At 41.3% G+C, this 12,774-nt stretch overlaps 1 protein-coding gene across 1 annotated transcript in view; it reads left to right on the top strand.

The window, feature by feature from the left end:
• The window catches only part of AQP4 (aquaporin 4), a 57,150-nt gene extending 49,384 nt beyond the window's left edge, over positions 1-7,766 (top strand). The window contains exon 5 of the mRNA XM_077492604.1: positions 2,518-7,766. Within this exon, the coding sequence (XP_077348730.1) occupies positions 2,518-2,781 (264 nt within the window). The 3' untranslated portion in view covers positions 2,782-7,766. The remainder of the gene's footprint in view (positions 1-2,517) is intronic.
• The last annotated feature ends 5,008 nt before the right edge of the window (positions 7,767-12,774 follow it).

The raw sequence follows: 12,774 nt of genomic DNA, 5'->3' as shown, positions 1-12,774 counted from the left end.
GTGATATATGGTATTGTAAATGGCCAAATGAAAAATATAAATTGCAACTTTCTTATACCAGAAAACGGGCCTCCTTGACCCCAAATAGGGCTGAAGCATTTGGTCATTGAAATTCACACCCACCAAAATCCAAGTTTCCACATACTACAAAAATCTTCTTCACTCTACAAAGTAAAGGGTGGAATAAAAAGGACAGTACTTGGAGGTGGGTAGAGGGTGGAGACAAGGGGTGAATCAGAAAGAGGGAGTTCCTACACCTATTCTCTGAGAAATGTGCATGTATATGTGCATCTGTATGTATGTGTGTATTCAAGGTCCGTGAGTAAATATGGGGTCCCAAATACGTTTTTATTTATCCACTTAACGACCGCCCACTGCATATATACATTGGCACTTTAAAGATTGATATCTCAGTAACGGCAGCAGCTGCTGCTACAACCGAGGTATCCATATTTTCAGTGGGTTGTTCTGTTTACAATAATTGGTGGTCTCTGCGGTGGATATCCCCCCACAAGATCACCGTTATCGGCCGCAGGAGAGGGGCCACCTGTAGAATTTTTCAAACATCGCTTGTGGAGATTTTTAAGTTTAAAAGTTTGACGCCCCACAACCCCCTCCCCCTCACTGTATCCCCGTATGAACTCTGGTGCTCGCCAGACATGAGGGGGGTATCTCCCTGATTTACTCTGCTCTTGCCGAACCAAAGGAAAAAGCGCAATACATGCTGAGCTGGGAACGTGACCTGGGTATGGAGTGGGACTTGGACTCTTGGCACTCTCACTTCACGACAGCCTTCAGGGGGATCCTCAACACTTCCCTGATGGAGGCGGTTGTTAAAGTTTTTACCCGCTGGTACCTGGTCCCGACTCGTTTAGCTAAATTTTACCCTCAGTCCTCCCCCCTATGTTTTAGGGGTTGTGGTCATTTAGGATCGCTCCTCCACATCTTGTAGGAATGCCCCAGAATCAGAAGCTTTTGGAACAGGACTTTTGGCCTAATCCGTAAAGTCACTGGCCATGCAGTTTCTCAATCCCCAGCAATCGCCCTCCTGAATCAAACAATACCCCTAATCCCCAAAAATAGCCGAGTTTTGATCCATTATTTCTTCATTGGAGCTAAAATGACTATAGCCAGGTCTTGGAAGTCCCCCAGGGTTTCCTTCCCACTTCTGAAACAAAAAATTACCTGGATTATGTTTCAAGAAAAAACTTCTAATTCTATTCTCGACAAATTGGACAAATTTAAACGGGTGTGGGAACCCTGGGCCAACTACATTGGGATTCTCCTGTAATCTCTGGTCCATGGCTCATTACCTGCTCAGCTCCCGGATCCGAACCTCACCCCGGCTTCCACAGACTCTCCTTCACCTAGGCACCCCTTACTATGAACCTATCTTTCCTTCTCTCCTTCCACCCTCCCTTTTCTTTTTCTCACTTCCCCTCTTTCGCTTCTTTTACTCCCTCCTTCAGCCCCAGCTGGTCTGGGAGATGGGGGGTATTATCTCTCAGAACAGGCTTATACATAATTGTAACCCCATGACCTTAACCTCGCTAGCTTGGTAATATCTGTTTAACCATTCATGGGGCTTATCATCGCTTTCTGCTTTAAACTATGGTTGTATTTGGTATTTTCAGGGGTCTCTGCCAGGTATAATTAACCTCTCTTTGATCTATTAACTATTCATGACACTCTACGCTAAGTTTAGTTCGTAATGCTTCCCGTTGTATCTTAGGTCCGGGGGGACCTGAGACTCCGACACAGTGTGTTCCCAGTTGGGGTGTCGGGGTTTCGGTCCACCTGGAGGATGTTTTTATTTGCCTTTCTTTTTTACTTTTAAATTATTATTTTTTTTCTCTTCATGGATAGCTATTTTGTTTACCTGGCATTGTATAATGTTCTATACCCTTGAGTTATACCAGATTTACGATCTCTCTACTGTTAGGCAAGGGCTTTTCCTCATTGGGAAGGGTCCTAAACTTTTTCTTCTCTCTGTTTTGCCTGTCAAGCAATAAGTTCCCAGAAATCCCCTGCGAGGGAGATCTGTTTCTGTTATGTTTTCAATACTTCAATAAAACATTTTAAAACGTAAAAAAAAAAAAAGTTTGGCGCCATTCCACGAGCAGGCGCAATTTTGACATGTTGGGTATCAATTTACTCGGCATAACATTATCTTTCACAATATAAAAAAAATTCTGTTAACTTTACTGTTGTCTTATTTTTTAATTAAAAAAACTGAATTTTTTAAAAAAATGTATGCTTGTAAGACCGCTGAGCAAATACAGTGTGACAAAAAGTATTGCAATGACCGCCATTTTATTCTCTAGAGTTTTAGAAAAAAAATTATAATGTTTGGGGGTTCTAGCAGAAAAAATTGTTTTTAACTTGTAAATTCCGAGCCTGAAAAACAGGCTCGGTCCTTAAGTGGTTAATAGTGTTTAAACGCAAGTGCAACTCTCTTACTTTATTTAATTTAGGTTAGGACCAACTAAAATGGTAACTGTTTTATTTATATTTTAGGTCTATTGGGTTGGCCCAGTTGTTGGTGCTGTTTTTGCAGGATGCCTTTATGAATATGTTTTCTGTCCTGATGTTGAAATAAAGAATCGGCTAAAAGAAGTCTTAAATAAAGCATCACAACAAAGCAAAGGAAAATACAGTGAAGTAGAAGAAAGCAAAAGTCAGATTGAATCGGATGATCTGTTGCTGAAACCAGGCATTGTTCATGTCTTTGATGAGAAAAAAGGAAAAGATCCGTCTGGTGAAGTATTATCTCCTGTATGACTAGCACTGGCTTCTGCTACAAAAGAAATGCCACCCATATCACCATCGCCATTTCTTCCAATTAAAGAAACTGATATATTATGATAGCAGCTATTTTGTAAAAAGTCACAAAAATCGAATTATGTATATCACAAAATATCATTTCAACATACACAACAATGTAAATACACTATAAAAATATTTACACACAAGATCTTCAATGAAAATCCATTTGGCGGATCTAAGGTAAATAAGAATGATCCTTAATTTAACAAGAAGTCAATACTGAGCCTAAAATCTGCCCGTTTAGCATCTAGATTGACAGTGCACATTAGTTTAAAACACCCACTGGCAAATTCAAACAAATGGTTTTTCCTTTGGCGCATAATTGGCTGTTGTGTTGTCAGCCCTGATTAAGACATGCCCCCATTTAATCTATCCAGAAGCATTGTAGCAGCAGATGAGCAAATTCAAAATTAAGCTTTAAAAATATGATATGTTTTAATAAAAAATATTATTATTTTCCTCTGTAAAATAAAATGTGTTTTTTTTAAAGAATTTTTTTTTTAAAAGATTGCTTGCTGGTATAAAATGTAAAAAATAAAAGTCGTTTAGAGGTAAAGAAACAGGATCGAAAACAGCCAATGGCTTCAGGAAGAAAAGAAAATCTTTAAGCACCTTTCTGGCTTTTTTCTGGCCATGTATCTTTCCCTCTGTTTGAACTGTTGAATGGCTGTGGCAATTTATCAAGACAATGCAAAAGAGTCCAGATCACACCAAAAATAGAAGCCCATTCTAGTTATCTAAAAACAGCAGCTAGAAACATGCATGAGATGACAGCCAAAAGATCCCTACAACAAAGATAAAATATGTTTACGTAAGTTCATAATTATTTAAGCCAAATATTCATGTTTATGTACTGAGAAAACATTGAGAGAAAACACTTTATGTAGAGAAGCTCAATAATTCTTACCTGTGTAATTTTTTTTTACCCTTTGTGGGACAACTAATGACCATCAGATACCAAAACAGGTTGTGATGTGTATGCTCTAAGTAGTAATAATGACCCAGGAATAGCCACTTGAGGGTTGGTTCTTCTCCATGTTCTTATACAAAAGATGGGTGCCGGTCCCATTATAGAACAAGCTTGAACAAATCATTTATTTGCAGGATGCAAAATATGGGAAGTAGTGTGAGGAGCAATCAGGAATTATCTAGATGTTTTCATTAACTTAGAACTGCATCATACTATCACCAAATCAAAAACGACACTATGGCGTTGAATTACTAAAACTGGAGAGTGCAAAACCTGGTGCAGCTCTGCATAGAAACCAATTAGCTTCCTGGTCTTTTTTTGTAAAAGCTCAATTGAACAAGCTGAAGTTAGAAGGTGATTGGTTACTATGCACAGCTGCACCATATTTTGCTCTTTCCAGCTTTAGGCTCGGTTTAAACTGATGCGACATAGGATCCGACTTGTCAGACCCGTAGACGGATGTGAAATTCAATGTTTCCAGAAGAGAGCTGTCTTAACTGATACTACACCAGTCTGTCTGGCTTTAGAAAAGGTTCCTGCACCACTTTGGTCTGACTTTGATCCCACTTTGGTCTGAGTTTGATACTACTTCAATGCCACAGAGTGAAAAAAGTAACATCAAAGTCGTATCAAAGTCAAACTCCAAAGTTGCCCTGAAAATCGCATGACATTGGAGTCGGGCTAGTGTAAACCAAGCCTTAGCAAATCAATGCCTATATGTTGGATTGTGAACTGAAGCTTTGCAAAACATTCTCTGAAAAATTGTACAAAAACATATCTAAGTATGCTTGGAAAATTTGTACTCGCGCTGATCAATGAAACTAAAATAATTTTATTGGTACTTAAAGTAAATCTGAACCCAAGAACAAAAATGTAATATATAACAGCCTACCAGTCTTTAGCTGACTGCATTCGTTTTCTTTAAAGTGGAAGTAAACTTCCATCTCTTGTTTTTACCTATAGGTATACCTATAATAAGGCTTACCTATAGGTAGTGTAAATATCTCCTAAACGTGCTCCATGCTAAGAGATCATTACTGTAATTAATTACTATACATGCAGACAGCGACGTCACTGGCCCATGCCCTGAAAAAAATGTCCGCCCATGCCCTTTCTTCACAGCCCTGTGCCGTGAACGGTGGCTCTCATGCACATGATGCCATCGTGGCTCTGAGAGCACCTGAATTGTCGACATCTCGGCGCAGTAGGGCTACGTTTTAAGGTAGGTTTAACATAATGTGCTAGTATGTGATGTATACTAGCACATTATGACATTACCTTGCATGTACAAAAACAAAAAATGTAATGTCCAGAGGTTTACAACTGCTTTAACTTCTTGCTGACCTGTCACAGTACATATAATGCTGCAGGTCCGTTCGTACAGGCACAATCATGTACCTGTTCGTCGTGGCTTTCTATCTGGTCCACGCGCATGCACCTGGAGGCTTGAGCTTCCATTAAATTTATGGCTGGAACCCACTGATCAGCTGAGCGAATGACAGACGAGCTCTCTACAGACAGTAGTGATGTGCAAAGCAGGGCGTAATTCCCAGCACATGGTAAAAACAGCACACAGTATACATGTTAACACTTGTTAGGCACACAGTTAACCCTTTGATAGCCCTAGATGTTAACCCCTTCCCAGCCAGTGTCATTAGTACAGTGACAGTGTATATTATTAGCACTGATCATTGTATTAGTGTCACTGGAGATGTCAGTTGCAGTTAGCTCTCACAAAGTGTCAGATTGCATGCCACACTGTCACAGTCCCACTATAATTCGCTGATCACCACCATTACTAATTAAAAAAAAAAAAATCTAATATCTATACTATAGTTTGTAAATACTATAACGTTCATGCAAAGCAATCAATATACGCTTATTGGTATTTTTTTTACCTAAATGTATGAAGAAATTCGATTTTTTATTTTTATTTTATTGGATAGATATCATAGCAGAAAGTAGAAATTTTCCATCTTTTTTTGTTTATATCACCAAAAAATTAAAAACCCTGTGGTGATCAAATGTTCCCAAAAGAAAGCTCTATTTCTGTGAAAATTCTGTGTCAAATTATATAATATTAGTTTGGATACAACTTTGCATGACCACGCATTTACCAGTTAAAATAGTGCAGTGCCTAATAGCAAAAAAATGGCCTGGTCATGAAGGGGGTAAAATATTCTGGAGCTCAAGTGGTTAATACGAAGTACATTTTCTGCAAGTACAGAAAAATACTGTGTAGGGCCAGCCAAAGCAAAGTTATAAATAAGTGTATAACGCACACATATCATATGGTATAACAAAACTGCTGTGCATCCAAGACACACCCAGGTCTTATATACCTTATATGCTGAATATACTAATTCAATTTTATTTTTTTTCACTGTTCATATATTTATTTAAGGTATGTGATATATATTCCCTACACAAATGTTCTATAAGGGACAGCCTAGAAAATGCTAACATTATATTGATACCCAAGGTAATTTTTTTATCCATCTTATTATTTTCATTATGTCACCTGCTTGAACATACATACTTCTGTCATGTTAGTGCAGAGTATATATCTATATATATATATATATATATATATATATATATATATATATATATATTAGTATTTGATAAAGTAGGAAAAGTTTAAGCACTAGGGATGCACCGATACCATTTTTTGTACGAGTACAAGTACCGATACTTTTTTTTTAGTACTCACCAATACCAATTACCAATATCTACCGCAACTATTTGTTTACACTTCAGCTATCAGCTGAAGTGAGGAAAAGTTATTTACAAATGAAATTTGTGGAACGTGTAAATATATGTTAAAGGTGTAAAAATATTAATGAACAAAGCAAACAAAAATTTTTTTTAATTAATAATAGTTTATAAAATAGAAGTGAACATAAAAAAATCAGCAGGAAAATAATAATTAAATGGAGGAGAGTACGGAGTTAATTAAGGCCGAATAGAGCAAATTAAGGGTTAATAAAGGGTTAAATGGAGGAACATGTCATTAAAAATAAAAATGTTTTTACTTGACAGGTTGCTTTAAACTGAATTCATCTGCAGATCAAAGTTCATCTCTTTGAACTGTAGATGAAGAAACAGAAAGATACAAAAAAGAAACCAATGTTTCTTTTTTATCTTAGTGTTTCAGCGGCTGAGCAATGTTGTTGATAAACATTGCCCAGCTGCTTTTTAATTTTTTTTTTGACTGCTCCAATTGTCAGACTTCTTAACATTTCAGCTGTTAACAGGGGAACCCCATTTGACAGCTCAATGAGTCATCGGCTGTTAAGGACGCAGTGGCCCTGCTCCTTAACAACCAATAATTAATGGCTTCTTTTTTTTACATTTCAGCTGTCAGAATCCCACTGACAGCTGAAAGAACCGAGTCTGAAAGTACCGATTTCAGGTATTGGTGCATTTGCATGAGTACGATACTTATGAAAAAGCTTAGTATCGGCACAGATAACAGTATCGGTGCAACCCTAGTTAGCACCCCTATCAGGTTATTAATGATGACTGTGTCGCTCTTGAAGAGGGCTCATAAAATAAGTAGAAATCTCTAGGGGGACACAGACAACAAAAAAAACTTTGTTTAATTTTATCACAAAAAAAGTGTGCTTGTCTGTGTCACTTTTTATTCAAAAGACTGATGACTCACTAAAAGTCCAGGTCTCACCAACCATCTCATTTTTCAAAGACAAATATGGCTGGGAGGGGTTAGAATTCACAGAGAGGCTAATCCTTCCTAAATGTGTCTAAAAAAGGGTTTGGTTGGGGTTGCACTTTTATAAAATATTTGATTAAAATTGATAAATTTATATAAGCAGAAATGTATTTTATTGATTGCATATATTTTTTAATATGTTAGTATTTAATATACTGTTGCAATTTTGATTTTAAGCTGTTGAGCAGAATTGTGTGAGAATTTGACAATAAAAAGTACATTTTTTATTTGCATAAATGCATGTGTATATTTAAGTTGATTGCAGACAACAGTAAATCCATTCAATAAAAGTGAAATAAGTATAATATGTATTTGTATGGCTTTTGGATACATTTACTATTTTTTAACCTGACATTTACACTGAATCTTATATACATAATATGGACTCACCTGCTGTAGAAATGAAAAAAGTAACGGTCAAATGGTCTAATAAAGTCTGTAAAACAAGACCAACTCACCACTTAAATTCTTGTTAAAATAAACAATAACAACATATTTTGCAGTGCTGGAGCACAAAGGATATACAGTAATTTAATGCAAAGTATACAAAAAAAAAGGTATTAAAACATAAGAAAAAGACTAATAAAACATGTTAAGCTATATGTAAATCTAGAACACAAATATATTGTGTACTTGGCAAATGAAGTTGTGTTCTGTAAGGGCATTTTTTCCCAAAGCTTTGTAAATGTGTTGAAATTTTGCTTTGCAAAGAATACTCAAACACATGCAAGAAAAGTCAAATGAAAAAAAAACTGTATTTTTGCTTGCATGCGATTGGATGATGTCAGCAGAATTTTACATCAATCACTATGCGGAAAATTATCTTGCAAAGTGCAACTTCCCTTGCACAATAAACAGCCTACTTGCCTTTAGTAAATCAACTCCATTGTGTGTATATTTGAGTTGCCACCAGAACAGGAAAAGAATAGAAATCGTCCAAATGGGAAAGTTGCTCTAATGCCACGAACACACGATCAAACAATCGGGTGGAAAAGTCCAGCAAACTCAAGAAACTTAGAAAGTAGTTTTGCACTCCAATCTTCCCGCCGGACTTGCATTTCGGCGGACAATCCGGCCGTGTGTATGCCAGTCCGCCGTACTTTTGAAATGAACGGACTTTTCCCGCCCGGAGAAAAGTCCGCTCATTTTGAGCGGGTCTCCAGGTAGGCGGGGCCGCGAAGGAGACGTCGCTGGCCCCGCCACCTGGTATGGACTTAAAGGGGAACCCCAACGCCGAAAAAAAACGGCCTGGGGTCCCCCCAGGTCCACATCAGACCCTTGTCCGAGCACGTTACCCGGCCGGCCAGGAAGTGGAGGGACGAGCGAGCGCCCCCCCCCCCCTCCGAGCCGTACCAGGCCGTGTGCCCTCAACATGGGGGGTGCCTTGGGGAAGGGGGGCCGCGCGGCACCCCCACCCCAAAGCACCTTGTCCCCGTGTTGATGAGGACAAGGGCCTCTTCCCGACAACCCTGGCCGTTGGTTGTCGGGGTCTGCGGGCGAGAGGCTTATCGGAATCCGGGAGCCACCTTTAATAAGGGGGCCCCCGGATACTGGCCCCCCACCCTATGTGAATGAGTATGGGGTACAATGTACCCCTACCCATTCACCTGTGAAAAAAGTACAAAAAAAAACACAACACAGGGTAAAAATAGTTTATTGCACAGCTCCGGGGGTCTTCTGTCTTCGGGGGGTCTTCTCGCCGGACTCCTCCACTATCTTCTTCTAGCTCTTCTGCTAGCAGAGGAGCCCGGCTTTCTTCCTCGCCGCCGCCCTTCTTCCATTTTCGGGAGTCTTGTCCCCCTCTTCGGTTCTTCTGCCGGGCCACCGCACCTTCTTCTAGCTCTTTTATAGGTGGCCCGGTCTTCTGTCGCCGCTGTCGTCGCTGTCGTCGCCGCCGCCGCCTTCTGTTCTTCTGTGCTCTTCTTCTCTATAGATCTTGACTCGTCACTCCCTCCGCTCACAATGGCTCCGGCGCGACGCGCGGCGACTTATATAGGGACATCACCGGATGATGTCCCCGCCTATTATGATGTCACAGTCCCAGCATCCTCTGGGACTGTGACACCATAATGGGCAGGGACATCATCCGGTGATGTCCCTATATAAGTCGCCACACGCCCGGTCCCCGTTATTGTGAGCAGAGCGAGCGACAAGCAACATCTGAAGAGAAGATCAGAAGAACAGCAGGCGGCGGCGGCGGCGACAGAAGACTGTAAAAGAGCTAGAAGAAGGCGCGATGGCCCAGCAGGAGAACCGAAGAGGGGGATAAGACCACCGAAGTCGGAAGAAGAGGCCACGGCGAGGAAGAAAGCTGGGCTCCTCCGCTAGAAAAAGAGCTAGAAGAAGATAGCGGAGGAGTCCGGCGAGAAGACCCCCCGAAGACAGAAGACCCCCGGAGCTGTGCAATAAACTATTTTATCTTGTGTGTTGTGTTTTTTTTGTACTTTATTTTACAGGTGAATGGGTAGGGGTACATTGTACCCCATACTCATTCACATAGGGTGGGGGGCCGGTGTCCAGGGGTCCCCTTATTAAAGGGGGCTCCCGGATTCCGATAAGCCCCCCGCCCGCAGACCCCGACAACCAACGGCCAGGGTTGTCGGGAAGAGGCCCTTGTCCTCATCAACATGGGGACAAGGTGCTTTGGGGTGGGGGTGCCGCACGGCCCCCCTTCCCCAAGGCACCCCCATGTTGAGGGCACGCGGCCTGGTACGGCTCGGAGGGGGGGGTGCTCGCTTGTCCCCCCTTTCCTGGCCGGCCGGGTAGCGTGCTCAGACAAGGGTCTGATGTGGACCTGGGGGTACCCCCACGCCGATTTTTTTCGGCGTTGGGGTTCCCCTTTAAGTCCATACCAGGTGGCGGGGCCAGCGGCGTCTCCTTCGCGGGCCCCGCATACCTGGAGATGCGCTCGAAATGAGCGGACTTTCCTCCGCGTGTGTGGGCGAGTCCGTTCATTTCAAAAGTAGGGCGGATAGTACGGCGGACTTAGTACGCCGTATTAGTCCGCTAAAAAAGTGCCATGTGTGGGCAAGTAGCTCGTTCGGAAAGTCCAACGTACAGTCTGGAGAAAAGACTAAGTCCGTCGGATAGTCGGCTACGTGTGTACGCGGCATTAGACAGATTGCAGAGATATCCTCTCACTTATTGTTGCATTTACAAGAAAGGAACTGAAAGGAAATCTCCCTAATGAGATACAGATAGCAATAAAAAAAAACTTCCACAATGTTTCTAATTGTCCCCCAATCTATCCAAAATGAAAAAATACATATGGATATACATTCAAGTGATTGGAATCTGAGCAAAGCAGAAGTGTTTACTTATCTCTCTTCAAAGCTCGAAGTGTCATCTCTCTCTAGTGCTTCATTCCTTGTTATCAGCACGAGTGACTTCTGAGAAGTTTTGCCAACACATGAGATAAATTTGTGTCAGGAGGGGAGGAGGGGTGGGCAGCTCAGAACCGAGCTTGTCTATTGAGAACACAGTTCTTGTGCTGTGTGAAGGGGGTGTGTTCCTTTCCTCCAATCAGCTCTCACACACTGTAACTGCAATCTCCTCACTCCCTCCTATGTGCTCCTGACAGATAGAGAAAGATTTTTAACACAATCTGCCCTTTTGAAGGGTGTGGAGAGGAGTGCAGAAAAATAAGTAAAACTTATGTAGGAGAATAAGTTGTATCTCTGCGTATCATCTGAGGCTGTTTACATCACTGGGTATATGTGAGGGTTTACATCCACTTTAAGTACAGTACATGGTGCAATACACATGCTGTACAATACACATGCTGCACCACTAAAGCAGCATGGAGTATAATTTTTGTATATGAGCTATCCTACTTGGTAAAGAATGTGTATCTTTGTTAAGTTTACCATTTTTCCCTGTTTTGAGGTGTCTCTCCCCAACCCAATAAGTGTCCCCTACATGTCCCTAGTGGCAGTGATATGTGCAGTCTATAAAGATATCAAGGCAGCTTTGCTCCTTCCAGACAGTAAGGGCTCATTTACCCTTCTTTTGGCTTCAACACGCTTTATGATGTGTTTTTGATGCTTCAGTGGTGCTTCAATGAAGCTTCAGTGGTGCTTCAGTGATGCTTTGGTGAAGTGTCAGTGATGCTTCAGTGATGCTCTTTTGAAGCTTTGTTGAAGCTTGACAGATGCCCTTTGTGTGTGTGTGTGTGTGTGTGTGTGTGTGTGTGTGTGTGTGTGTGTGTGTATCTCATACCTTTAATTTATCCAAAACAAAGTGAATCTAAAAGCTGAATTAAAGCCTCTCAAAAGCCACAGGTGCTTCAAGTGAGCTTCAAGCAAACTTTGTCATAGAGTTCTATGGAGGCTTTGAAGATGCTTTGAAGCACCACTAAAGCGACATGGGGTCTAATTTTTGAAGGAAGGCTGAAGCAAAGCAAAGCAAACGCAAGGTGTAAACAGAACTGTAAGCTAACCATTTTATTTAGTGACATGAGCTTTGACTGGCATTCAGAGAGCTTTAACAAAGCGTGTCCGAAGCCATGTTTTGAAGCAAGTGTCAACTAGCCCTAAAGGACACCTGTGACATAACAGGCCCTCACCTGTATGGAAGAGACAGCTAGTGGCTGCTCCAGGTATTGAACTTTGGATGTTTTTATCAATTTGTTAATCGCTGGACAATGGCATCATACAGCAGGTTGGGAATACAAGGAAGGGGCTGCCCTGAGAGCATCTAGGCACAGCAGAGAGAAGAGAGCTGGCAGTTGTTCCAATGTTCTAAAGTGCATTATACAAGTTAGTGAATGTGGATCCTGGGGTGCTGTCAGTGTTTTTGCCTTCATTGTCGCTCCTTTTACTGGACACCCCCAGAAATGTAATTTCCCACTTGATTGAAGCACTCCACACTAAGCTATAACTCATGTTTTAGGCACCATCTGCCTGTAATTTTTGGAAAGATGCCTCTAAAGGGATGCAAACATTTCTACTTTTGTCATCAGAACCATGAACATGCACCGGTTGATTAACATAAATTAGTCACAGCCATTTAGAATCAGTATCCAAAGACACAAAGGGCTTGTTCACAAGTGGTTGGAGATAGTAAAACCCTGTGGTTGAGCTGTGATTTTACTGCGCCCCGAACCACTACCCCCTATAGCTACAGAGAAAGTGGCACAGCCGCAGCAGAAGTTATACCCCCTGTCACTTTTGGCAGGCTGAAACTGACCCATTCAAGGGAGTGAGGTCACACTGAAAGCACCCCACAATAGTGTGCAATGCATGTG

The sequence above is a fragment of the Lithobates pipiens genome, unplaced genomic scaffold, assembly GCF_037356315.1.
Source record: "Lithobates pipiens isolate NorthernLeopardFrog02 unplaced genomic scaffold, aLitPip1_a1.2 Scaffold_19, whole genome shotgun sequence".
Lineage (NCBI taxonomy): Eukaryota > Metazoa > Chordata > Amphibia > Anura > Ranidae > Lithobates > Lithobates pipiens.
This window is presented reverse-complemented; position numbering and strand designations above follow the sequence as displayed.